General features: G+C 37.7%; 4 protein-coding genes, 1 long non-coding RNA gene and 1 pseudogene across 14 annotated transcripts; 5 read left to right on the top strand and 1 right to left on the bottom strand.

Annotated features, from left to right (window-relative positions):
- The first annotated feature begins 7,203 nt into the window (after positions 1-7,203).
- LOC104780020 (uncharacterized) lies at positions 7,204-9,519 on the top strand. The gene is made up of 9 exons (XM_010504481.3): positions 7,204-7,405; positions 7,503-7,927; positions 8,044-8,077; positions 8,161-8,361; positions 8,486-8,575; positions 8,704-8,769; positions 8,869-8,960; positions 9,063-9,110; positions 9,234-9,519. Exons 2-9 carry the CDS (start codon positions 7,599-7,601, stop codon positions 9,316-9,318), a joined length of 945 nt encoding a protein of 314 aa, XP_010502783.1. The 5' UTR covers positions 7,204-7,405; positions 7,503-7,598; the 3' UTR covers positions 9,319-9,519.
- Positions 9,520-9,639: 120 nt separating this feature from the next.
- Positions 9,640-13,868, top strand: LOC104780019 (carbamoyl phosphate synthase small chain, chloroplastic). Its single transcript, XM_010504480.3, has 10 exons — positions 9,640-10,265; positions 10,428-10,560; positions 10,665-10,753; positions 10,842-10,902; positions 10,998-11,065; positions 11,172-11,300; positions 11,398-11,507; positions 11,601-11,948; positions 12,076-12,241; positions 12,373-13,868. The coding sequence occupies exons 1-10, from the start codon at positions 10,127-10,129 to the stop codon at positions 12,420-12,422; spliced, it is 1,293 nt and encodes a 430-aa protein (XP_010502782.1). The 5' UTR covers positions 9,640-10,126; the 3' UTR covers positions 12,423-13,868.
- Positions 13,077-13,868, top strand: LOC147945514 (uncharacterized). Its single transcript, XM_087510022.1, has one exon. It carries the CDS (start codon positions 13,077-13,079, stop codon positions 13,683-13,685), a length of 609 nt encoding a protein of 202 aa, XP_087366148.1. The 3' UTR covers positions 13,686-13,868.
- Positions 13,869-14,395: 527 nt separating this feature from the next.
- On the top strand, positions 14,396-15,371 carry LOC104780018 (uncharacterized). The gene is made up of 2 exons (XR_766621.3): positions 14,396-14,918; positions 15,021-15,371. It is a non-coding gene; the product is annotated as an uncharacterized LOC104780018 (long non-coding RNA).
- Positions 15,372-16,392: 1,021 nt separating this feature from the next.
- Positions 16,393-23,284, top strand: LOC104780017 (ATP-dependent DNA helicase homolog MER3). Of its 9 annotated transcripts, none has more exons than XM_010504478.3 (28): positions 16,393-16,586; positions 16,909-16,999; positions 17,205-17,388; positions 17,487-17,648; positions 17,829-18,066; positions 18,196-18,232; positions 18,323-18,369; positions 18,502-18,539; positions 18,660-18,681; positions 18,780-18,992; positions 19,080-19,236; positions 19,327-19,378; positions 19,501-19,572; positions 19,669-19,718; positions 19,827-19,944; positions 20,022-20,085; positions 20,157-20,240; positions 20,305-20,430; positions 20,510-20,706; positions 20,798-20,986; positions 21,096-21,347; positions 21,496-21,545; positions 21,670-21,687; positions 21,795-21,880; positions 22,001-22,178; positions 22,279-22,316; positions 22,396-22,695; positions 22,790-23,284. In XM_010504478.3, exons 2-28 carry the CDS (start codon positions 16,932-16,934, stop codon positions 23,146-23,148), a joined length of 3,399 nt encoding a protein of 1,132 aa, XP_010502780.2. In that variant the 5' UTR covers positions 16,393-16,586; positions 16,909-16,931; the 3' UTR covers positions 23,149-23,284. The 9 variants fall into 9 exon arrangements, with proteins under 9 accessions (XP_010502780.2, XP_087366142.1, XP_010502781.2 ...); XM_010504479.3 differs by having other exon boundaries at positions 16,445-16,586; positions 16,848-16,999; XM_087510014.1 differs by having other exon boundaries at positions 16,479-16,586; positions 16,799-16,999.
- Positions 23,113-25,177, bottom strand: LOC104783634 (putative E3 ubiquitin-protein ligase ARI4 pseudogene; annotated as a pseudogene). Its single transcript, XR_015596616.1, has one exon. The product of XR_015596616.1 is annotated as a putative E3 ubiquitin-protein ligase ARI4 pseudogene (transcript).
- Between the last annotated feature and the right edge of the window lie 1,967 nt (positions 25,178-27,144).

Raw genomic sequence — 27,144 nt, 5'->3', positions numbered from 1 at the left:
TTGAGTTTATATATTTTTCTAAAGACCTTTCATTGTCATAGTATTTTTCATCATACTTTAGTGGGTATGTTTGTGTTCTTGAGTAGTTTTTATTCCATACCATTTTGTTTTTCTATTTTATTAATTTTTTTGAAAATTGAATCTGTAATTCTTACATACGATTTGTTATATTTTCATTTTTTCTATTCAAAATATCATACATAACTAATTAAAAAGTATAAATAACTTTTTGGTATATATATATATATATATATTTGGTATCTATATTCATTAATGTTATTTTGACCAGATTCATAGAAAATTGAAATCCCAATAGAAAAATATATAACAGTAAAGCTTACTACAAAAGAAAAAACCAAATACAGTAAAGCTTTTCTTATTTTTTGCCACTTTCACATAAGAAAAAAAAAACTTATTTTAGACTTCACCGTAAATAGTAAAAAGAATATGATGAGCTGGTAGTGTTGTAAAACACTTGTGGACTCTATAGACCGGCCCGCTCATAGCCCGTTAGGACATGGCCTTACGGCCCATGTACGGTCCGCGCATGTACGGCCCATATGTTATTGCTTTACGGCCCATGGCCTATTCTATGTACTCGTTTGGTTTATGGGCTTTGACCTTTGTACTCCTATTATATATACTTGTAAACCTCGACATTCATCAATAAGACTAAGAGATTTCGCTCCCTAAATCCTCTAGTTTACAACACGTTATCAGCACGATAGCCTCTAACCCTAAACCCTAAAAGCAGCCGCCGCTTCCCAAACCCTAAAACCCTAAGGCAGCCGCCGATCTTCTTCTCTCTTTCACAAACCCTAAACCGTCTTCGTTCTTGCTTCCATCCGAGACCAAAACACCTTTCTGTTCGAAGATCCCCTTGTTCACGAGCATACCTTAAGCTCATGATCAAGCTTCTATCGACAACTTGATCGAGGTTAGTGGTCCGTGTTCGGGGGTGAGTTCGTGTGTTCGTGGTATGTGATTCTGGACAAGAGAAGTACAAAGGAGCGGTTCGTGGGAAGCTGTTCGTGGTTCGCGGGAGCTGTTCGCGGAACCAGTTCGTGGTTCTGTTCGTGATCCAGTTCGTGGTTCTGTTCGTGATCTAGTTCGTGGTTCTGTTCGTGATCCAGTTCGTGGTTCTGTTCGCGATCCGGTTCGTGGTTCTGTTCGTGGTCCTGTTCGTGGTCCGTGAGCGAGAGAGAGTTAAAACCGAGGTCTGTTAGCTCCCGGTCCATATCCAGTCAGATCCAAATCGGTGAAAGGTAAAATATGGCCGAACCCTCTTAAAACCCTATGATCCGAATTTGGACTTAAACATACAGAACCCTAAAACAAACAAGTACACAACCAACAAAGTTTAAGATCTCTGAAACCTAAAACTTAAAAATCGGTTGGTGTTTACGTTGTTAGATTTCTTGAGAATTAAAACCAATTATATTATGAATTAAATTTGGTTGTTTGCTGCTTGTTGTGATGCATAAGAACCTAGAAATATTTTGCTGTTTAAAGATGTTCTAGGATATTAAAAACCGGATCATTCATGCATCATATTGAAATCGGATCATGTGTAAGATAGGATCTATTTAAGCATAACTTGTTCATGTAAATTTCGGCTGCATGAATCATGTTCTAGGATTGTTAAAACTCAAAAACCGAATTTGATAAACTTGTGTTAAGGGTGAATCCGATTAAGCTTTTAGTAAAATTGTTAATTTTCTAAAACTAAAACTTTTGAAATCGGAAATTAAAACATTGGTTAGGATAAATTCCTAATTAATTTAGTAATTATCTAAAACACCCTAAAAACAATATTTACTAAATCCTAGACTAAAAGGAAATTTAAGAAAAGGAAATCCTATCTAGAAATAAGGAAATTGTTGCATGCATACATATTTGATTTTGTTGTCTTTGCATGCATGATTTTAAACCAACGAAATCTATAATAGGCAAGGGCATGTTTCGGTCTCAAATACCGCATGGCCCAAGGCATGTTTCGGTCTTAAATACCGCATGACCTGAATAAATATTTGTTGCATGATTCGATCTCAAATATTGCATGCTAACTATCGGTTTGTCTATATTATATGTAGATGGCAAATCTCAAAAGCCTAGACTATCCCATCTTGCAAGCTTCTGGAAAGAACTACTTGGAATGGGTGAAAGACACCGAAATCCACCTAAGGTCAAACGGCCTTGCTGGTTGCATTGATGAGGAAGTTGAGAGCACTGACAAGAAAAAGAACAAGTGTCTCCAACATATGCACCATCACATTGCGGAGAGTCTCAAGAGCCAGTACCTCTTCATAGACAATCCACTCGCCCTTTGGACACAGCTTAAACGCCGTTACAGGCACCAAAAGACGGTGCTCCTTCCAAAGGCCGAGTTTGATTGGAAGAACCTAAGGATCCAGGATTACAAATCCATGGAGGAGTATAACTCTGAGCTTTTTAGGATTGTCTCACTCCTTAGGTTATATGGAAAAGAGGTGACTGAAAGGGAGCTGATAGAAAAGACTTTGTCTACTTTCATCCCTAACAATAGAGTTCTTCAGCAACAGTATCGGCATCAAGGCTTTGCCGATTATGGGGCACTCATTGAATGTTTACTGCTAGGTGAGCAGAATGATGAGTTGTTGCTGATGAACAGTGCTATGAGACCTCCCGGTACAACCCCATTACCGGAAGCAAATAAGGTTGATTTGGGAAAGAAAACTACAATGGAGTCTAAGGAGCCAAAAGCGCCCCATGAGACCAACTACGTCCACAGAGAAAGATACTACGGCCAAGGCCGTGGTGGCAGAGGACGTGGTGGCCGTGGCGGCCGTGGCGGACAGGCCGGCCGAGGAGGCCGCGGACGTGGTGGTAAGGGACGTATGTCCTTTAAACCACACACCAAGGTCAAATCGGTCTGCCACAGATGTGGTATGTCAAACCACTGGTCCAAGACTTGTAGAACTCCCAAACACCTCATTGATGCATACCAAGAAGTTCTAAAGAAAAATCCGGAAGCCAACTATGTGTAAATCGATGATGAAGGAGACTTCGATCATGAGAATGACGACTTGCTAGAGACTTCCGATTGCCTTCAAGATGATGATTGATTTTCGTTTTAATTTGGTTTAATTTCAATGCTTTTATGCTTTATTTTCCTTTATTGTATTGGATGATTATTTAAATTTAAATGCAATGGTTTTTATTTTATAATTGTCTTATTAAAATACAAAATTATATCCTATTTATAGAAATGGCCAAGGACATGAGTGAACTAGTGGTGGACAGTGGATCCAGCCACACTATACTAAGAGACAAAAGATATTTCATAAATCTTAAAATGAAAATTGCAAATGTTAGTACAATTGCCGGTATAGCCAACATGATAGAAGGCTACGGCCAGGCTCACGTTTTGTTGCCTAACGGCACACACATTGAACTAAGTGATGCCCTATACTCACCCAGCTCTAAGAGAAACTTATTGAGCTTTAAAGATATAAGATTAAATGGTTATCATGTTGAAACCAAGGGTGAAGGAACTAAAGAGTTCCTATACATTACAGAAAATGTAAATGGCCAAAAGAAGGTCCTAGAGACTATACCTGCACTAGCCACTGGTTTATACCATGCTAGGATAAACATGATAGAAGCTAACATGGCTAAGCACAAAATGTTCACTGAACAATTCACTCTATGGCATGACCGGTTAGGCCACCCGGGTTCGAACATGATGCGTTAAGTTATTAAGAGTTCGAATGGGCACAATCTTAAAGAGAAAAAGGTTTTCCCTAAAAATCTCAATTGTGTAGCATGTGCACAAGGGAAACTAATCACAAGACCGTCACCAGTAAAAGTCACAAAAGAGACTTTACATTTTCTGGAAAGGATACAAGGTGATATATGCGGACCAATACACCCACCATGTGGGTCGTTTAGATATTTCATGGTTATGATCGATGCATCAACCAGATGGTCTCACGTTTGCTTGTTATCCACAAGGAACCTAGCATTTGCTAGGCTGTTGGCTCAAATCATAAGATTAAGAGCACACTTTCCAGATTTTCCACTTAATACTATACGTCTAGATAATGCTGGTGAATTTACATCCCAAGCGTTTAATGATTACTGTATGTCCATGGGGGTGAGTGTGGAACATCCTGTGGCACATGTCCATACACAAAATGGATTAGCTGAATCCTTCATTAAACGTATACAATTAATAGCTCGACCATTGTTAATGAGATCGAAGCTTCCTGTGTCGGCTTGGGGACACGCGGTCTTACATGCAGCAGAACTCATACGCATCAGGCCATCTAGTGAACACATATATTCACCATCCCAACTATTATCGGGTCAAGAGCCAGACTTATCCCATCTCAAAACATTTGGTTGTGCCGTTTATACACCCGTTGCTCCACCACAGAGAACTAAGATGGGACCTCAAAGGAGGATGGGAATATATGTGGGATATGAGTCTCCCACCATTATAAAGTATCTTGAGCCATTGACAGGAGATCTATTTAAGGCCAGATACGCGGACTGTCAATTCGTTGAGTCCGAATTCCCTACGATAGGTGGTGAGACCGGCAAGCTGGTCAAGAAATTAACATGGAATCAAACATCCTTAAATTGGCAAGATCCTCGAACTCTAGCATGTGATGCAGAGGTTCAAAAGATTATACATTTACAACAGCTAACTAATCAATTGCCAGATTCCTTTGCTGACCCAAAGAGAGTAACAAAATCGTACATACCAGCTTGCAATGCACCAGTACGTATTGATGTTCAGAAGGAACACAATAAACAAGTTGCTACAGAGTCTAAACCACGTTTGAAACGAGGTAGACCGTTAAGTTCCAAAGATAAAAATCCTCGAAAGTCTAAAGGTGCAAAACAGACCGAGGTTCAGGGAATTATAGAAAAACCAGACATGGCCGCGGAAATAATTAATGTACCAGGTGAAGTTCAGGACGCTGAACCTCAAGAACCTGAAGGAATTGATAACAATGAGGTATCAATCAATTACATAATGTCTGGAATAAAATGGAACCGGAAAAATGTCGACATTGATGAAATATTTATATACAAGGTAGCACTTGAGATAAATGAGGATCTAGAACCCACATCCATATTATAGTGCACTCAAAGTAAAGATTGGCTTAAGTGGAAAGAAGCCATTGATGTGGAGTTAAACTCTTTAAAGAAGAGAAGTGTGTTTGGTCTGATCTTAAGGACAACACCTACCATTAAACCAGTTGGACACAAGTGGGTCTTTGTAAGGAAGAGAAATGAGAAAAATGAGATAGTGAGATACAAAGCACGGCTTGTAGCACAATGATTCTCTCAAAGACCCGGCATAGATTATGAGGAGACATACTCCCCTGTGATGGATGCAACGACTTTTAGATATCTAATAAGTCTGGCCATAAGAGAAAATTTGGATTTACGGTTAATGGATGTTGTAACCGCCTATTTATATGGTCCACTGGATAATGAGATTTATATGAGATTACCAGAGGGTACAGAACATAAAGGTAAAAGTGGTTCTCGAGACCAATACTGCATAAGGCTAGACAAATCACTTTATGGACTGAAACAAAGTGGTCGAATGTGGTATAACCGACTAAGTGATTATTTAGCTAAGAAAGGCTATAAGAACGACCCAATCAGTCCATGTATATTCATAAAGAAGTTTGCAAACAAAGGATTTGTGATAATAGCAGTCTACGTGGATGATTTAAACATTCTCGGTACCTCTGGGGAAATCGCCCAAACTGTAGAATACCTCAAGAAAGAATTTGAGATGAAAGACCTAGGCAAAACAAAATTCTGTTTGGGATTGCAGCTTGAGTACAGAAATAATGGGATCCTTGTGCATCAAAAGGCATACACAGAAAAAGTACTCAAGAGATTTAATATGGAGCAAGCTCACCCATTGACTAGCCCAATGGTTGTTAGAAGCTTAGACTTGGATAAAGATCCATTTGCTCCTAAGAAGGCCAATGAAGAAATTCTTGGACCTGAAGTGCCTTACCTCAGTGCTATAGGAGCGTTAATGTTCCTGGCTAGCCACACTAGGCCGGACATATGCTTTGCCGTGAACCTCCTAGCAAGATATAGTTCTTGTCCGACTATACGGCACTGGAATGGTATTAAACACGTCCTACGGTACCTGCGAGGGATGGTTGATTTTGGTTTATTTTATACTAACCATAACAAAGATGGTCTAGTTGGTTTTGCTGATGCAGGTTATCTATCCGATCCACACAACGGTAAGTCACAAACAGGTTATGTGTTTACGCACGGTGGTACGGCGATCTCTTGGCGTTCGATGAAGCAGACTCTTGTGGCCACATCGTCAAATCACGCGGAGATCCTAGCCATCCATGAGGCCAGCCGTGAGTGTGTTTGGTTGCGGTCTATGACTCAGCATATTCGGACGGATAGCGGCTTAGAAGACAGCAAGGAAGCAACCGTCATCTACGAGGACAATACGGCTTGCATCGCCCAGCTCAAGGAAGGATACATCAAGGGAGATCGGACGAAGCACATACTGCCGAAGTTCTTCTTCACACATGAACTACAAAAGGCCGGAGAAGTTCAAGTGGTACAAGTACAGTCCTGCGACAACTCAGCCGATCTCTTCACCAAAGCATTGCCGACATCGACGTTCAAAAAGCTCACGCACAAGATTGGAATGCGGAGGCTTCAGGACTTGGAGTGATGTTTGGATCAGGGGAAGCAATGTGTGTTGTACTCTTTTTCCTTCACCAAGGTTTTGTCCCATTGGGTTTTCCTGGTAAGGTTTAATGAGGCAGCATCCCCTAAGCACATTGCAGCGATCCCATCCAACATGGCACGGTCATCTCGTCCAAGGGGGAGTGTTGTAAAACACTTGTGGACTCTATAGACCGGCCCGTTCATAGCCCGTTAGGACATGGCCTTACGGCCCATGTACGGTCCGCGCATGTATGGCCCATATGTTATTGCTTTACGGCCCATGGCCTATTCTATGTACTCGTTTGGTTTATGGGCTTTGGCCTTTGTACTCCTATTATATATACTTGTATACCTCGACATTCATCAATAAGACTAAGAGATTTCGCTTCCTAAATTCTCTAATTTACAACAGGTAGATATTTTTCCTTTCAGAAATGTTTGTCATTTTTATGCCTATACACACGAATCCAGAACGACGCCGTTTAAAATGTCCCACATGTCATTGTCTCTCACTCTGTGTTCTTCGATTTCTCCATTTTAGTGGGCCTCTAACACCGCCACTGGATAATTCTGGAGATTTATACGATATCTCTCATACGCTATCAAAGTTTCAAATTGACTTCTCCATCACACACATACACAACTTCACGTTACTTCTCAAGAACAAGAACAAGAAGAAACCTAACATTACGTAAGTATTAAGTATTCAAGCTACTACTTAATCCTAATATTCTAACATCTCTATATGTGTATTGTGAATCAAAAAAGTTACTTCAATTCATCTGCAGAGACGGGTCTGATCTGGTTTCTCAAGTCCGGTACTGATCCAATTGAGATTCGGATCTGAAGATCCGAATTATTCAGACGGATCAACTGAAGAAAAAATGAATCTTGAGAATGTTTTGGGATTGACCAGTTTTGAGTACTGGTTTAACTGGAGAGTGTTACTATGTGCGATATGGGTAATAACACCAATGATTGTTTCTTTATTCGTTTTGTGGAAGTACGAAGATAGTTCAGTACAAACTCAACCACCACTAGATGGTCATGATGGTGATGTTCTGTGCATTGATGATGTTTGGAGACCTTGTTTTAAGCGAATCCATCCGGGTTGGTTACTGGGTTTCCGGGTTCTCGGGTTTTACTTTCTTCTTGTTAACAACATTGTCCGTCTTGTTAACCGTGGATGGCGTATTTACTACTATTACACTCAGTGAGTTCTTTAAAAATCTCTCCTTTATTATGTATGTGTAAAGTGAAGATCTTTAGTGCTTTAAGAATGTTTCTGATTGAGATTTATGAGATGCGTTTGGTGTTTTTGATTGGTAGGTGGACATTCACATTGATAGCAATCTACTTTGGGGTATGTTTTGATCTCGATGTTGTGTATATCTATATGGGTTATAATAGTCAAATTTTGTGTGGATGAATGTGTTTGTTCTGTAGATGGGATCATTGCTTTCAGTTTATGGATGTTGTCAATACAAGAAGCAACGTAACATGGTTGATCAAGTAGGAAATGATGCAGAGATCGGGTTTCGTTCTCCCCTTATTAATGGGGACAAATTGGTTTCGTTCGACAAGAGTAAAACTTCTGATTCAAAGGCACTAAACTCATGTGTCCATCTCTTTCAGATTATATATCAGGTAGACTCAAATCTTTAGGATATGTATAATTTGTAACTTTCAGATTTCTGATAATAGCTTTAGTAGTATATTTTGTGATCACTGAGGTACTTACTACTTTGTGCGCTTTGGTTGTTGAAAACAGATGGGTGCTGGAGCATCTGTGCTTACAGACAGTATATATTGGACCGTGATTTTCCCGTTTCTGTCTTTACAGGACTATGAGATGGGTTTCGTAAGTTTTAGCGCCCTCTCATAAAGAATTCTCCTTACCGTATAATTGTTGAAGCCTTTGCTCGGCTGGAGGCACTTTCTATGTTTTACTCAGTCTTAACTTTTCTAGTGCAAACAATGTGTTTTCAGATGACTGTGAATTTGCACACGAGCAACCTCGTTTTGCTGCTTATTGACACATCTCTTAACCGTCTGGTAACATACTTCTTTCATCTGCATATGAGATGTTACCACAAGTTCTGTTTTTTTTCATTAATGTATCAACCTGAGGTCTTTTTTGGTGTTGCTTTGTAGAAATTTCCCTTGTTCAGGTTCGCTTACTTCATCTTGTGGACAGGATGTTTCGTTCTTTTCCAATGGATTCTCCATGTTTTTATCTCCGTAGGGTAAGAACAAAGAACTCGTCGTCCTACTCGTTCTCTGTCATCTTTTATATCTTACAGTCAGTTCTTGATTGATCTTACACTTGTATTCCTCGACTGACTTAGGTGGCCATATCCATTTCTCAACTTGTCATTAGACATGGCTCCAGTATGGTAAGCTTTCAAAACATTTACATACTAGATCAGTCAGGATTGGTACTGAGAAGAATAATGAAATTATTTTGCCTGCATTATTTCGCCGATCCTTAACAGTTTTATTAATTCATGCACCTGCAGGTATTTGTTGGTAGCACTACTGCATATTCCTTCTTATGGCGTATATGCATTAATCGTCAAAATCAAAAATAGACTCGTTACCTGAAGTGACTTCAAATCCAAGAGTTTCTGCCTCGTAAGAGTCGATTCTCGCTTCATTTTCGAGGGTTACAACAATGAAAGAAAGAAAGAAACAGAAATTTTTACCCCATATGTCTAAAAACTTCAGAACAGATCAATGTAATCACCACACTTTTCAGAACATTTCCAATCGTTTTGTCGATAAATAAAAATTCTTTATCGCCAATTCTGTTAGCAATCGTAATGGCTGGGATATTCTGCTTCAACCAGAGGTCATCAAATGGTTCCTTTGTTGTGCCAAACCACAATGCTTTATCAGCTTGTACTACTAGTGTCCTTTTGTTGTGTGAATCATTTTGCCTAATCTTGTCTGATCAAACACTACCTCTTTCGAACAGTTTTCCGCTAAGCTTCACCATTTGTATCACTGTACAACATTTTGGTTACGAGTCTTCAACCGCAGTTTCACCTTCTCGTCGGTATTATCAAACCATTGTTGCGTGACTCTACCACAAATCTTTTCAGTCACCGGAGGAGAATACGAATCTTTAAACAAGAATCTCTTAAGGTACTTCAAGAATGAACAAATCAGGCTCGAACCCGAATCTTATAATAGTATATACTATCAAATCGTTCATTATGTAAACAAAAAACTACGATTATGTGACAGAGTTACCAGAGAAGAAAAGTCAACAAAAGTCAAAAATAAAAGATAACAAAAATGAGGCTATCGGCCCAACCCTAAACTAAAAAAACCTTGACGCCGTTTCTTTTCTTTATTCTCTCTCTCTCAAGCACTGTCTCCTTTCACTTCACTGTGAAGAAACAACAACATGGCCATGGCAACGAGGACTCTGGGCTTTGTTTTGCCTACGAGCTTTTCTTCACAGCCTTCCTTCGACCGTCGCGGCGGTGGATTTAGGGTTTCGATCATCCGATGCTCCGCTTCTCCACTCACTTTGTCAACCTCTGGTAATTTTTTTTTGCTTTTGGGAATGTATTGTATAGACCCTTGTCTCTAATTGGCCTCTTTTATAGTCGAATTCTTGAATAAAGGATAAAGCTTGGATTTTTTTTTTTTTTTTTCCTTGAAATGATGATGTGAAAAAGTCTTGATTTTTTTGCATATCGTAGGTGTTGCGGAGAAACCTTGGACTTCGTACAATGCTAGGCTTGTGTTAGAAGATGGTTCAATCTGGCCGGCGAAGACCTTTGGTGCTCCAGGAACTCGTATTGCGGAATTGGTGTTTAACACTTCCTTGACTGGGTAAAGTTTTGATTTTTTCATTACATTATGGGTATCAGTATCATCCTCAAAGATTGTTAATTTGAGAGCTTTTAACTAATCTTTTTTAATTTCGTTTTGGAAAGGTATCAAGAGATTCTAACTGATCCTAGTTACGCTGGTCAATTTGTGCTAATGACAAACCCACAAATTGGTAACACTGGTGTTAATCCCGGTGAGTAGCAAGTTTTGGAAAATTCTTATAAACTGTAAAGCTATGTTCAGAGTGTTTCTTATCACATTTGTAATGTTTGTTGTTCTAGATGATGAAGAATCTGGACAATGCTTTCTTACTGGTTTGGTGATAAGAAATCTAAGCATCAGGTTAGTGTTCATTTCCATTGCACAGGAACAAGCATGTTTCTTTGGGCGTGTCTTCATTTAAAAGTTCCTAACTTTCGAAATTGTAAATGTTTCAGTACCTCAAACTGGAGATGCACGAAAACACTTGCTGACTATCTAACCGAAAGGAACATCATGGGAGTTTGTAAGTTCCTTTGTGTTCACTATACTATTTAGATTGTTGTTTACATGCTATGAAATTGGATGTCTGATTACTCTATTTGGGAATTTTTTTTTGTAAACACTATCAGATGATCTTGACACTCGAGCAATAACCCGTCGGTTAAGAGAAGATGGTAGTCTTATCGGGGTGTTGAGCACAGAAGAGTCCAAAACAGACGACGAGCTTCTGCAAATGTCTCGTTCATGGGATATCGTAGGTCAGAATTCTTGTCCCGTTTCCTTTTTCTTTTGTTGCATTATAATATAACCCTTGGAATATTGAACTCCTTTGGTCTGCTTGTTCGAATCTTGTAGGTATCGATCTAATAAGTGATGTTTCATGTAAATCTCCATATGAATGGGTTGACAAAACAAACCCTGAATGGGATTTCAACACGAATTCACGCGATGGGAAATCCTACAAAGTGAGTATTGTTACTTCTCTACTTCTTCTCTTATTAATGCTCCATACCAGCTTCTTACTCTCTTTTTTCTATACTTTTCTCTTGAATTCGAAGGTTATTGCTTACGATTTTGGAATCAAGCAAAACATCCTAAGACGTTTATCTTCATACGGATGTCAAATCACTGTTGTTCCGTCGACATGGCCAGCTTCTGAGGCGCTGAAAATGAATCCAGATGGGATTTTGTTCAGCAACGGTCCTGGAGACCCTTCTGCTGTGCCATATGCTGTTGAGACAGTTAAAGAGCTTCTCGGTAAAGTCCCTGTTTATGGAATCTGTATGGGTCATCAGTTGCTCGGCCAAGCTTTGGGGGGTAAGACCTTCAAGATGAAGTTTGGTCATCATGGAGGAAACCACCCAGTTCGTAACAACAGAACTGGCCAGGTGGAGATCAGTGCTCAGGTATATTTCCTTGCGTCTTATTCTTTTCAGCACAAGTTTGGAACTTTTGTGCTAGGAACATGGTTACAAGTTTGACAGAATCTGAATCTGGTTGTGTATCATTGTCTTTCTCTGTAATTTTTGTCAGAACCACAACTATGCTGTTGATCCAGCTTCACTTCCCGGAGGAGTGGAAGTGACACATGTCAATCTGAATGATGGAAGCTGTGCAGGTCTATCTTACCCGGCAATGAATGTCATGTCTCTCCAGTACCACCCTGAAGCCTCCCCTGGACCTCATGACTCTGATAACGGTAACTGTCCTTTCTATTTCATACACTGAGCCTGAACTCGGTCAAAGACACTTATGCTTCAGTTGTACTGAAAAACCAGAAGATTAATAGGACTTTTGTATGTTTTGTTTTGTTTTGTCCTGTGAATGCAGCATTTAGAGAGTTCATAGAGCTGATGAAGAGATCGAAACAGAGCTCCTGATCAATGGGAGAAGTAATCTATGGTTTTGTACTATTTACTGTTTGAATCATCGAACTTAAATTTATAAAACCTACTGTTTTGTTAGTGACAATGGAGTGGTATTATTGTTTTCGCTGTGACATGTATTAAGTGACCATCACACACACCTATTGAATAATTAAGGATTTGAAATTTTTATTAAAAAAAAGAGAAATGTAAGGTATATATTTTGATTGGTGATTCTTTATGTAGTAAAAATAGTAAAATGATATAGTGGTTTTGTATGTTTTAAGTTCTAAATGGATTCTTTTTTCATCGATGAAACACCTAAATCTGATAAACTTATTTTCTGATAAATTACCTAAAAAATGTTAATTTTGCTTGATCAGTTTTTTCACCGTCCCTAAACCCTAACTTAGCGTGAAATTCTCCAATTCTCTCCGTCCAACCATGGGCGAAGATCTCTCCAAAATGGAAGAACTCTACAAGATCGAAGATTTCTCCGTTAAGATCGCTCTATCCATCTCTAACCCGAAGATGTTTGTTTAGATTTTTATATGATTAGATCTGTCATAGTTAACTAGCACCCAGCCGTGATAGAGTGGATCTGTCAATACTAGTATAATAGTGGATCATAGTTAACCTATCTGTTTATGTGATTTGGTAATTCTGTGTATGCGTTGTCCGTTTTGTTCAGAGCCTATCACAGACGTGGAAGGGGCTCAGATGGGCATCTTCTGGGACCTCGGGGATTGCCCATTTCCTGGTAGTATGAATGATCCTGATTTGATCTATCAGAAAATCGAATCAGAACTTATTGGTAGGGGTTTTAGGGGTGAGATGTCAATCTGGGCTTATGTTGACGAGGAGAAGGATGATGTTTCCTCCTCATGGGGTGGAGAGATGTTGCGTAAGAAGACGTGGAAGAGCAGAATCTTCTTCCTTCCTGTAGGGTTTAAACCCGCCCAGAGAATGTTCAATGACATTTATTTATGGGTAATCGACTCTCCTGTGGACTTTCCTGATCGCGATTTGATCGTAGTCTCCTCTGAAGTCAGACGTGGCGGTTTCTTCAAACACCTTTCTGTTTTAGAATCTGGTAGATTTTACCGTGTTTCTTTAGTAGATCCGACTGATTGCGTCTCATCATCAGAAAATTCTCAATGGCCAGCATTCCTATTCGATAAAATGTACTCTTTTGCAAAAAAGGACAAAGTAAGCGAGGAAGGTCCTCCCCCTAAACGTAGAACGCTTGCGCCAGGGACGTCGGGTGGTCAGAGCTGATAATAGGCTTGCTTCTGTTCGTATTGGTGGATATGCCCTTTTTGCTTGTTGCAACATCGGATTTTATATCAAAAAAAAAAAAAAAAAAAAAAAAAAATACTCAGTGTTTTATTTTTAACTTGATTTACTTGTCTTTCCAACTTTTTACAATCCAATCTTATGTGTTTAGTTTAATGAATATATGTACGTCCATAACTTCATAAATATCAAACCAAATCGAAAATTGAATAGTAGAATTCTTCTAATAATCATACAATTAACAATGAATCTTTGAAGTATGAAATACAAAATCTTAGCAATAAAAATTTTGAACAAAACTCGCATGGGTCAATCCCTAGTTCAGTTTATTATAATGAATCCACAAAAAAAAAAAGTAGATTTTTTCAGTCCAACTCCTGTAAATCAAATTTTGTTTTAAAAAAATTATTGTGTAAATTCATTAGTTTTTAATTCAGGTTATTATTAGGAATCCACATAAAAAAAATAGATTTTTCATTGCTTTGTCATTTCAAAACCATCAAATATTTTTTTGTTTATTTTCTTTCAATATTTTGGTAAAGAAATTCGATTTCTTATATATATATATATATATATTTTTTTTGTCAACATTTCTAATATACTTTTAGTTAAAATAAAATCTCTATTTAAAAAAAAAAATGTAATACCGGACGGAATTATATGGTGAACCGAAATCCCGAGTTCAGATATTAAAAACAAGCCACAGATGTACACCCCTTAAAAACGGTTCTTGTGATCCAACGGCTGAGAACATGCCAGGCAATATATAGATCTCTCGGCCGCAGCGATAAAATCCCACAAACGCACTCTCTCTGTCTCTCATCCGTAGGCTGCACACATTCAATCAATCTAACCCTAATTTACCGAGAAAGTCTCCAATTCTCTCCGTGGAACCATGGGCGAAGATCTAACCGAGATGAGATATTTTTCCCATAAGATCTCTCTCTCTCTCTCCATCTCTAATCCGAAACTGTTTGTTTAGATTTTTCATGTGATCGATCTGTCATAATGGTTAATTTGTCAAGGTGATGAGACAGTGGTCTTCTGGAACTTGTAGATTATCCAATCCCTAGTGGTGCCGTTCGTGACTCGATTTATCCTAATATCGAATTAGCTCTCCATAAAATGGGCTTTCATGGTAGCGTGTCAATCATGGCCTTTGGTGACGACAAACATGACTTGAGCAGGGCCAGAATGTATATAAGGAAGTAGACGGTGTGAATTCCTCTTTTTTTTTTTTTTTTTCTCATTTCTACTTTTATATATGTGTATATCTGTGTGTTTGTAATCTAGAGATCTCTGTTTTATGATCTGTAGGGGAATTACCGGGTGATGGTTGTTGTGTGAGGAGAATGCTGGTACAACCATTTCTTTCTGTAGACTCAGTGGTTGAATCTACAAAAGTTTTAGGTGGAGTAAAGCCTATAAGCGGAATGCTGGTACGTTATTATGATGTTCTAAATGATAAGCGTATTGAGGAGTATAAGACCACCTGTTATTACTGTCACTGTGATTGTAACGCTCCTGGTGCTGTTGATTTGAGTTAGATATTTTGTCTTCTGTCAAAAGTAATGTATGAAATCATTCACCAATGTTTCATCTTTCTTCTTCTGTTTCTGTTAAAACTCTGTTGTTTTTGGGTTCAAAATGAGATTTGCAGTTTTATTACCTTTCCCATATATGAGGTTTCTTCAATTTTCCCTAAGTTGCATACAATCTAAACTTTTATCTTTTAAGCTTCCTGTGTAACTCTTTTAGCAATCGACCCTGTTATTCTCTTTTAGCATATCTTCGGGGGATTCTCCTCTTTTAATAATCTTAATTCCCACTGTTTGGTTTTCTATACCTATATATAACAATGAAAACACTTTTTCAGTCCATCAACCAACTTCTCCAATCATCAACCATCTATCTGCAGATGCAGAGAATCTACACACACACACACACAAAAAAAAACCCGAGTGTAACATTACAATGAATCATGATCAACACAACATGAACCACTAATCAAAACATAAATAGGTCTTTGATCCTTTAACATAAATAGGTCTTTGCAGAGAATAAAGGACATGCAATAAATGGCCATCTTCTGTTACGTTATTACGATCCTGATTTGATCTATCAGAAAATCGAATCAGAACTTATTGGTAGGGTAAGATGTCAATCTGGGTTTATGTTGACGAGGAGAAGGATGATGTTTCCTCCTCATGGGGTGAGACGTAGTAGCTAGCATAACGTAGTAACACGATGCTTCGGTGAGCTTTGTACTTGGGCAGGGTAGCTAATTGATCTCTTCAGTCTTTACCTGTATTGAGAAGGCATCAATAACAATGTGATTATCAATATTTTGGAGAAGTAAATTTTTTCTTACCTTTGTAATAGAGGAGCGGTGAAAACAACACTTGTGAGAAAGAAGCGACTCCGAGCGGTTGACACGAAAGTAGAAACTACAAACAGATCCTTAAAACAAACATCATATTATATAGTTTAGTCCATCACATAGCTGATTTAAACGAAGCATCGTTATAAGAAAATTAAGATTAAAGATTTATACTATTTGCAGTAATTTCATAATCCGACGACGAGAAAGGAGCGATATATATTTATGAAAATGACCCCCCCCCCCCCATAGAAAAAGAAAAAATCATAATCAACCCGAATATTATGAATTGTCATTAGAAGACCCCATGAGTTTTTTGCAAATTTTCAAAAAGACCAAACTGCGTGACGTTTTTTTATCTGAGCGTTTTTGGCCATTGAAAAAATACTAATTTTAGTTTCGTCTTCACTACAACGGCCTTCTCTCTCTCTCTCTCTCTCTCTCTCAGAGATCGTTGCTCTTCAAGTTTGGTCTCGCGCAAGCTTTTCAATGGTGATTTAACGGTGAGATTTTTTTTTTGATTCTCTGTTCAATTTCGCAATTGTATTTGCTTGATTCGTGATCGGTTTCAATCGGAGAGTAGTTTGCGATCTCCGACTTGTTAAGAATTCCATAGGCTTCTTCATACCTCTTCTCTGAAATTTCGCTAGCGTAATCTGTTTACAAGTTTGAGCTTGGCGATTAATTTAGAAATTTCAATCGTTGATCGGAGCAGATCTTGTGGATGATGATGGTTTTGTTGGTGTTTTTGATTGTACCGATAGATTCATGAAGTGATCTCTATCTAGGCCTAGGGTTCTGATTTCACGCTATTGGAATCTACAGATCTTCTTATTAGCAATTTGGTCATGGATACTCACACGCTCAAATCTGTCTCTGATTTGCCTGGAAATTTCCGTTCAGCTTTTAGCTTCAGGTGAGATCTCTATAAACTTGAGATTTAGTGTTTTGATGTTTTAGTTTCAGCTTTTAGTCTAGTGCTTGCTTCAGATGTTGTGTTTTGCTTACTCAAGGAATGGTTTACATACATGATATCTTTTGGGAATATCATGATTCTTTTATAATATACTTTGTTAATCCACACTTTGCTTTGTGTTGCTTCTGGATTGTTCTGTGTTCAGATACTTCAACTCGCTTCAGAGCGAGTGCTTTCCACTGTGCTTTCACTCCGACATCAACATGGTTATTTCAGCGCCTACGGGAAGTGGTAAAACCGTTCTCTTTGAACTGTGTATTTTGAGGCTCCTCTCTAAGTCCATCTCTACGGAAGGGAGGTTTCTTCATGCTAAAGGAGCTCTTAAAACAGTAAGCTTTTGAGCCTTTGTTTTTACAATACATATATCAATATTGGACTTGCTGCTACCTAGAAGTTTAATTGGGTTCTTCTACCTATTGGTGTCAAGGTTTACATATCTCCGTCCAAGGCTTTAGTACAGGAGAAGCTGCGTGATTGGAATCATAAGTTTAATTCATGGGGAATCATTTGTTTGGAGCTGACAGGTGATAATGAAACCTACAGCACAAGGAATATACAAGACGCAGATATTATCTTGACTACACCTGAGGTCATATATCAATTTCTCTTTTGTTGTCTGTATTTACTGTCTGGAACTTGTTTATAGCTTCTTGTTGCCCCATGCTTATAGCCGGAACACACGTACTATATGATATTTCATTCCGTATTTACACAAAGTACATGCTTGTATCTCTTCTATTGTTTCTGTAGCTTACATGTTTTCCTGCAGAAATTTGATGCAGTGAGCCGTTATCGCGTTACCAGTGGAGGCTTAGGTTTCTTCAGTGATATTGCGCTTGTGCTCATTGATGAAGTTCACCTGCTGAATGATCCCCGTGGAGCTGCTCTTGAAGCAATAGTCAGTAGAATAAAGATTCTTTCTAGCAATCATGAACTAAGGTCAAGTCCTTTAGCCTCCGTGCGTCTTCTGGCTGTCTCAGCTACTATCCCAAACATTGAGGATTTAGGTAAGATAAATCTCACAATTCCCTGTAGATTGTATAATGTTTTTTGCTTTGTTAACTCTACTTCGAAGTAAAAAATAAAAATACTTGCTTCAAACAACTAAAGTGGTAATACTTATTCAATTATTGCAGCTGAATGGCTCAAGGTTCCTACCGCAGGAATTAAGAAGTAACTAATGGATTAATTTTCAGAGAACTATGTCCTTATGTGGGTAACTTTTATCAGTCTCATCATTGTTTCCCTTCCCATGTTGTACAGGTTTGGCGAAGAAATGCGACCTGTTAAGTTGACAACTAAAGTTTTTGGTACCTGTCTCATCTCAAAAGTCATTTTGTTTTTGTTTGGTTAAGTGTTAAGATGATGAATTTGGTTAGCTGTTGATGAGTTTCTTGTTTTCATGAATTGTAAGATAATGTTAACTGTCTTTTTTTATACAGGTTATGCAGCTGCCAAGAATGACTTCCTCTTTGAAAAGGTATACAGTTTCTGCATCTTGGATTTAGATAGCCTTATCCCCTCGTCTCTTTTGTCAAATATTCCAAGACAGAAACTAAATCAATTCTTGTCTTCTTTTCATATATTTTCTCATATCCAGCGCCTCCAAAACTATATCTATGGTAAGCTGCAATTATCATGATTAAGATTCTTCCGTTATTGTTTTCTTTCTTAGGTTGTAACTTATACCACTCTGTTGAGGAATCCTATGAATTTTCAGATATTTTAATGCAATATTCAAAAGGAAAATCTGCATTGGTATTCTGCTCAACACGAAAAGGCGCTCAAGAGGCTGCACAAAAGCTTGCTCAGACTGCAATGACCTATGGTTACTCAAATCCATTTATTAAAAGCAGAGAACAGCTAGAACGATTAAGGGAGGCTTCGCCAATGTGCAGTGACAAACAAATGCAATCTTATATCCTCCAAGGCGGTATGGTCTATTTCACTCTTCTGAGTTGATTGTTCCTTTGCTTCAGCATTGTCTGCAAACTGAATAGTACCAAAATGTCCCAATTAGTTGGTTATCACAATGGTGGACTTTGCCAAAAGGACCGCAGCCTCGTAGAAGGGCTCTTCCTTAATGGAGATATCCAAGTTATCTGCGCGACCAACACTCTTGCCCATGGAATCAACCTGCCTGCACATACAGTTGTCATAAAATCAACTCAACATTTGTACGTCTTTGCATAGATATGTCCATTAAGTGAATATTTGGAATTTAAAAGTTAATATCCAGTATCCACTGACATTTGTATTCCATATAGCAATAAGGAAAAAGGTCACTACATGGAATATGATCGTTCCACACTACTACAGGTAAATTATTTGAGGATTTATAGTTTTCTAAATGTTATATTGCAGTGTGATTAGCTTCACAAGCTACTGGAATATGTTCTAAAAATATATTGCTAGCAGGATAAGTAATCTCTCTTTTCTAGATGTGTGGCAGGGCCGGTCGACCTCCATTTGATGACACGGGAATGGTTATTATTATGACAAGACGAGAGACGGTTATTTACTGAAACTTTTCTCATGTGGCTGAATCACTTACTTTAATTTTACTTTTCTCTAATATTGTCTGCTTTTAACTTAATAAACTATTACAGGTCCATCTATATGAGAATCTCTTAAATGGATGTGAGGTTGTTGAATCACAGTAAGTATTGCCTTTAAACTTTTTTTTGTGAAACCCTTTGCTTTCTTACACATTCTTAGAAGCTATTTGTTGGCGTAAACAAAAACTCTTTTGTTTATTTTGTTCCAGATTGCTGCCATGCTTAATAGAGCACCTAACCGCAGAAATAGTTCAACTCACTATCTCTGACATTACACGGGCAATTGAGTGGATGAAATGCTCATACCTGTATGTCCGAATGAAAAAGGTATGTTCATATGCTCTGTCAATGATTTCTCAGGTAATCGTATATGGTACAGATAACTTGGAAGTTCGTATGGACAGAATCCAGAGAATTATGCTATTAAGAAAGGAATTCCTAAAGATCGAGTAGAGAAGCATTTGCAAGGTGCCCTACTGACTTAGTTAGTTTACCCATTTTTCCTTTTGGGAGTTCTCATTTTTGCTATTTCCTACCAGAGCTTTGCCTTCAGAAGATCAATGAGCTTTCCCACTATCAGATGATCTGGACTGACACAGACGGCTTTGTTTTGAAACCAGAAGGTACTGAGATATATGATTTCATATCTTCAATTTCAAAATATAATGCACTCTCATTCTTGTGTAGAGCCCGGAAGGCTGATGACAAAGTATTATCTAAAGTTTGACACAATGAAGTACATTATTAATGCACCGACGGGCTATAGCTTGAATGAGGCCCTTCAGATAGTATGTCGTGCTGAAGAGATATCTTGTAAGTCAAATCTGCTTTGGTACATAACTCTGTTTTTACTTGATGAATGTACTAATCTATGTTTATATTAAAAATGAAGGGATACAGCTCAGACGCAATGAAAAGAAGACATTAAATGATGTAAATGCAGATAGAGAAGGGAGGCTCAGATTCCACATCAACGATAATAAAGGAAAGCGGAAAAAACGCATCCAAACCAGAGAAGAGAAACTGTTTCTGCTTGCAAATGATTGGTTGACTGGGGATCCTTCAATCCATGATTTATCCATGACTCAGGTCCACCAATATTATATTCATGGCTTCTGTCTATCACTTGATCACGGTTACTTCTTAGCTCTGCATATGAACATTGAAACTTTTGTCTCAGGATGCTAACTCTATTTGCTCGAACGGATCCAGAATAGCCAGATGCATGAAAGAGTACTTTATTTACAAAAAGAATTATAAAGGAACTCTTAGCTCAACTCTTCTAGCAAAATCACTCTATCAAAAGCTCTGGGACGACAGCCCATATTTGTTGAAACAATTACCAGGCATTGGAATGGTTACAGCAAAGGTTTCATCTCTGTTTTCTCTTTATACTCGTTCACTGCACCTTACTTTACCAGATGCTTCAGTGAATTTTTTTTCTTGGTACCTTTTGTCTAAATGCCTTCTTTTGCTAGGCACTTCATTCGATGGGAGTCAGGTCATTTGAAGCCCTTGCTGAAGCTGATCCACGAAGGATAGAGATTGTTACCGGTCGAAAATATCCTTTCGGAAATACCATCAAGGAGTCTCTATCATCCCTACCTCCTAAAGTTGAAATCAAGGTCGAGGAAGTTGACTGCCAGAAGCAAGGGATATCTAAACTAGCAGTCACATTGACACGGCTATCACAACCTGTCCAATCCACAAAACGCCATTATGCTGACATGGTTAGTTTCCTTAGCTTTCTGCATTTATACTCTAACTCTACTGAAGATACTGTACCTGCACCTCCACTTCTCTGAATAGTTTTTTGATTCGCTCATGAAAAAGTGATAACTACTAGATAAGCTACTAATCTGTATCCTTTTCTGGCAGATTGTTGGTTCAGATGAAGAGAATCGTATCCACTTTCATGAGAAAATAAGGTGATGAGCACTTAACCAATGATAAACCATAACTTCTTCTATTACAACATTCTTGTTTTCACGTAATCCTCTTTTAAGACATTTAAGTAAACGTAACTAATCAGTAATATTTTAATGGTAGCAGAATGGAAGACTTCTCCAGGTATGTTTACCTATCAGCCACTCTATCATCATTATCCCGATGCCAATCTTCGTCTAACTTCATCTAAGATTTGCAATACTTCATTCCTTTTTGTTGCCTTCTTCTAGTCCATATAGCGTAACCATTCTCCTGGAAAGGCCTCATCAACAAGCAAAGGCGACTGTGAAGGCTGATCTCATCTTCGAAGAATACAGTTAAGTCTTCTAAATAACACATCTGGTTTGGTAGCAAAACTTGATGACCATGTAGTAAGTAAGACACTGAAATAAGTAACAAACCAAGTGTGTTTACATCTGGGCTTTTGTTATTGTAGTTGGTATTGACCTCCATGAAACACTTCTACTGAAGAAGGCAAACAACAACAAAATAAATTACAGAAGCGAAAACAGGCTGCCTCACTATTATCCTCCTATGGTGGATGCCTGCATAGTAGATGATGACAACCCAGCTACATCTGGACCTTCAACCCGGAAGGATAAGAAAGATGAGATGTGAGTGCATTTTATATACTTTCTTGCTCAGAAAAATGTCCTTTTATCAGTTTCTTCATGATTACAACTTTCTCCTCAACTGCTCGATTTCCTTCTTCAGGCCTAGTTTCAAGCTCATAGATGAGGATTCAGAAGAAGGTTAGATGCTCACTACAAATTTAAATCCTTTTTCTTTTGTGTGCTTTGTATTCTATTCACCATTTTTCTTTCTTTACAGAGAAAGAGCCCTATGTGACGATGGAAGAAGATGACTGTGTCATTATCAATGAACATACAGTCTTTGACCACATACGCGAAAAAGCCAAGTGTTTTCCTTCATTGAACACTTTGAATCCAACTTCTCCAGCATCAAGAAAATCACCTCTGAAAAGGAAAAGCTTAGTGGAGAATTCTCCTGAACTCGATCCTCTATTTCAGTATGATTCTGTGCTTGGTTTACCTACAAGAACTAAGGATATCAAACAAAGTGCACAGCAAATTACTAGCCCAGGTTATGCAAGCCTTGCAGACAAAACTGGTGCATAAATCTTCTTCACTCATTATGAAGTTCTATTTTGCGTTTATAAATATTTGCTTAAAGTCTGACTGTGACCTCCCATGGATCTGACAAGGTGAAAAAGAAAGACCATTCTCGGATGAAACAATATTCAACTACATAAGGAAAAGGTCCAAGAACTCTCCGGTAGTCATCACATCAAGAACCGAAGATCCTATAGCCATATGTTCTCAAGAAGGAAGCAACACAGAGATAAGTCCGTATAGAGCATATGGATTATTGGTTAGTCCTTCAAAAAAAAGGCCAAGGATCACATCTGATGCACCTACAGAAATTCTGTCTTTTGATATCTCGATGGTCAAGGGAAGCAGCACAAGCTTAGAGAAGAATAAGGGATTATGCTCAACACTTGCAGGTAAGTCCAAAGAATCTGATTCTTTTCTTGGATTCAAAAGCGTCTTCTCTTTTCTGTGACTTTCTCATATACATGCCTTAAAACAAAACTCAATGTTGGTGAGTCTCTAGGCTCCTAGAGAGCACATAGTAATTACTAATGATAGTGGTAAAGATGAATGGATAATTAGAACAAAAATTAGTTTCTTCAAACCAAGAACTGCATGCTGTTTTGTTTATTTACCGAAAGTTCTGACAAATTAAAAAAGGAATGGTTGTGAAACTACCAAAAATACAAGAGCATTAGACTGAGAGAACCATAACGGGGGGGAAAAAAACCTTTTTCTATTGCATCATCTGTTTATGAAACAAAAACTAGTAAAACAAGAGAAATAATTAAAACTTATTTGAGGAAGATCCGCTTGAACCACAAGCCTAAGAAGCACAAAACTTAGGAGCTTGTTCTATTCCCCTTGATTTGTAAGGTGCAATGTTGTGGAATCGGACTGAACCAAATAAATCATTTTCAATGCACTCGTACAGTTTCTTGCAGAGTGTATCAACCAAAGCACTCATGTCGATGAGTTGACTCTTCATATTTATTACTTCCTTATGATCATACTCATGAAAAGGCTCTTCTAAAATTTTGGAAAGTTTCTCAACATTACCTTCAAGTTGCTGCTGCTGATCTTCAAACAGATTCTTCTTTATCTCTCTCTCTTCATCGCTCATCTCATCTTTGAACAGCTCTTCCCCAAACATGTAGAACGCGAAAGGATATGAATACGAAAGAATCCTTCTTGATCTGAATAACCGGTTCACTGCATCTGTAACCCAACCGTATTCTTTAAACACGGCTCGATTATCCTTGGTTTCAGAATTTAACTCTGCCTTCTCCAGGATACTTTTCCTAAGTTTATTCTCTAGCTTCGATGAATCGGTATGTGCTTTGTAGCGGTAATGGTAATGTGTGTACCTGTCCAAATCCCTTTTGGCTCTATCCAGTTGCCTTACTTTGTCATCTTTGTACCGACCACAGCTATGACCAGCGATACTCCGATAGCTATGAGTCTTTCCAGTAGCTTCACCACACAGCCAGCAAAAACACTGCCCGCAAATACAAGTCATGTGATTGCACCCATCCCTCTTTTCAACTGGTTTGCTACATTCGGGACACAGCTTAGTGTTAACTGTTATCCAATTAACAGTCTCAGACTCGTCTGCACACTTTTTAGTCCATAGCTTCCACATCAAACAAGAGCAAGGAGAGTGAGACTCACTCAGACAACTGAAACAGAACTGATGTCCACATGAACACTCAACCTCATCGTCGTCGTCATCTACCGTTTTTTGTATCGCGTTCCCGCAATGCGGTGTGCTTGGACACCACTTCACCATCTTGTTATCTTCGACATACGACTCAATGAGGAAACGATCAAACTTCTCAGCCAACTCCGGACTAACTAGTCTCCTAACAACATCCTCGTCGCAAATCACGTTGCATTTATGAGCCATACATCTAATCCTTTTGCTCTCACCTTCATTAATCCTCACAGTAAAGTGTCCCTTCCAACAATCATTGCAAAACCTATGACCACACTCCATTCTTGTCATGGCATGTTTTGATGAAACCTCTTCCATGCAGATATCACACTTCCTCGTCTTCTTCGCCTTCTTCGTCTTCTTACTCGTCTTCTTACTCGTCTTCTCCTTCTTCTTCCTCTTCGAATTAACTACGCAAGGGTCACAAACTGTAAGACCAGCACAAGTAAACAAAAAATCTTTGCCTTGATCAGCATACACAGAGAACAACTTATCAACCTTCCATTGGTAATGAATAAGAAGTATCCTCGCTTGGTTCTCCTTAACTGATAAAAATTCCATAACCCTAACCAAAACATCCTTCTGCGCTGCTATAAGTGCTTCCTTCGTGATCACCTGGCTCGTAGGTTTTCTAGAGTGTTGCAAACCCGACTCTTCCTCGTCGCAACCCTCCTGATCATGATCATCGGATTCAGAGTAGCAATAATCTTCCTCCTCGAAACTTAAATATTCGTCATCCATGGATCAAAATAATTAAGAGACGATCAGAGCAAAAATATCGACCAAGAGCGCGAGAGTTATGAAGACGATGAAGTTAGACGACAAGTTTCATACACTTGGCGAGATCTTTTGTAGAGAGAATTGTTACTTTGTTGGACTCAATAACTTTATATATAGGGCAGTATGGTTCCTTTTTATAGATGGAATTAACTATTTCCTTATTTTAAATTAAAGTAAACGTCTCTTATTTTTTCTAATTGAATTTGAGATGTCCTTATTTATAGTTTGAGCATCTTTATATATTTTCTAATTTTCTTCTACTACAAAATGTAAACATGGTTTTTTTTTTCTTCATTATTATTTTTCTCCTAAACGTAGAACTCACTTTAGAGACTGGTCGGTGAACTACAAGTTTGATGATTAACTTGTTAAGTTTGATTATGTATCCCTGTATATTAAAAGACAAGCATTCTCACTAAAAAAGCTGATGTGTCAGCATTACAGAGCTCAGTGCACATTTTTGCAAAATCCCCTTAATTTTTCTAATTAATTACATCTTTGTGCGATTGTATTTATTTGCACAAAAAAAAGTGCATAAACGATAACCCTACACATACCTATCCTCACCTATAAATAAAATTTTCCTAACACTCACAAGAAAAAACAAACAAACTTCATCTTCAATTTTCATATGCCTTCTTTCACTAAGCTTTACGTGAGTCTTTTTTAGTTATGGTTCGAGCGTAATAGCCAATACCAATCTTTTACAAATATTATTTATGATGAACATCCTCCTAAGTTTGTTTATAATGTAGAGAAAAAACAGTGGCAGCAAAAAAAGAAAAACAGTATTCTCTATCAATTGGGAACCTTTACTCGGTAAGTATTCAAAGTTTTATGATGATCAAGTTCACAGTTTAATTGGTAAAAAATATGATGATGATCAAATTATCAAATATGATGATTATCAAGTTCAAAGTTTTCTGATGATCAAATAAACAATAATAATCACATAACTAAAAAATATTCAAAAGTAAAGACGATATTTAAGGAGAATTTCCTATAATTAAGTCATTTGTTTCCTATTATTTAAATATTATCTTTAAATATTCCTTATAATTGTTACAAATCATTTTGTAAAGTAAACTGAAAATGTCCCCTACTAACTTTTTTTCCCACAATGTAAAATGATACTGAGTATAAATAAAATGATACTAACTATAAAGATATTTAATCCCTAAAATCACTCAAACTATTTAAATCAAACTATCCAATTTCAAGAAACTAAATTTAAATTCAAATATATTAAAGGTAAATTTGTTACCATCAAAATTGGACAATTAAATTCAAAAACTTATAAATGTAAACATGTTAAATTTAGTTATATATTCATTAACATAATTTTTGATTTGATATTACCTAACATACAAAACTGAATAGATTTTAAATATAATTTAAATAACGATTTTTTTTCCTTAAATATATATGCCAAACCGAAATTAACAAAATCTAAAATAACTACAATTTTTTTTTTGTTAGCATTTTAAAATATTTTGGAGTAACAAATAGTATACCCTTTATGGAGTAAGGCTACCGAGACGGGTTTGACCCGCTTAAGGATTTAGGTCATTCGTTTCGAGAAGTTTTAGTCTTTTTGATGGTTTTTATCCGTTTCATAGTTTACAAGTTTGATACAATTCCGATTAATCACTAATTTCGTAAACATTAGATTCATGTATGTTGTTTTGTGAATCTTAATTTATGCTGAAACCTTTATTATTTCAAAAATCACAAACTGGATGAAACCAAACTTATAGTAAACATAGTTTTTTAAATTAATCACGCACATACGTGCGGGTCGGTACCTAGTTGGTGTTATTATCCAGACGGTTTTTCTTTTGTTGGGATTTTTTTATTTATTTTATACTTCCACCTCACCATTTGTACTTTTGTAGATTATAATTGGTATTGTGTATGTGTATTATTTGAGATCCCCGCCGTTTTACTTCATAAAAATGGATCCGGGTTCAGATT

Source organism: Camelina sativa, chromosome 4 (genome assembly GCF_030686135.1).
Source record: "Camelina sativa cultivar CO46 ecotype springtype chromosome 4, ASM3068613v1".
NCBI lineage: Eukaryota > Viridiplantae > Streptophyta > Magnoliopsida > Brassicales > Brassicaceae > Camelina > Camelina sativa.
This window is presented reverse-complemented; position numbering and strand designations above follow the sequence as displayed.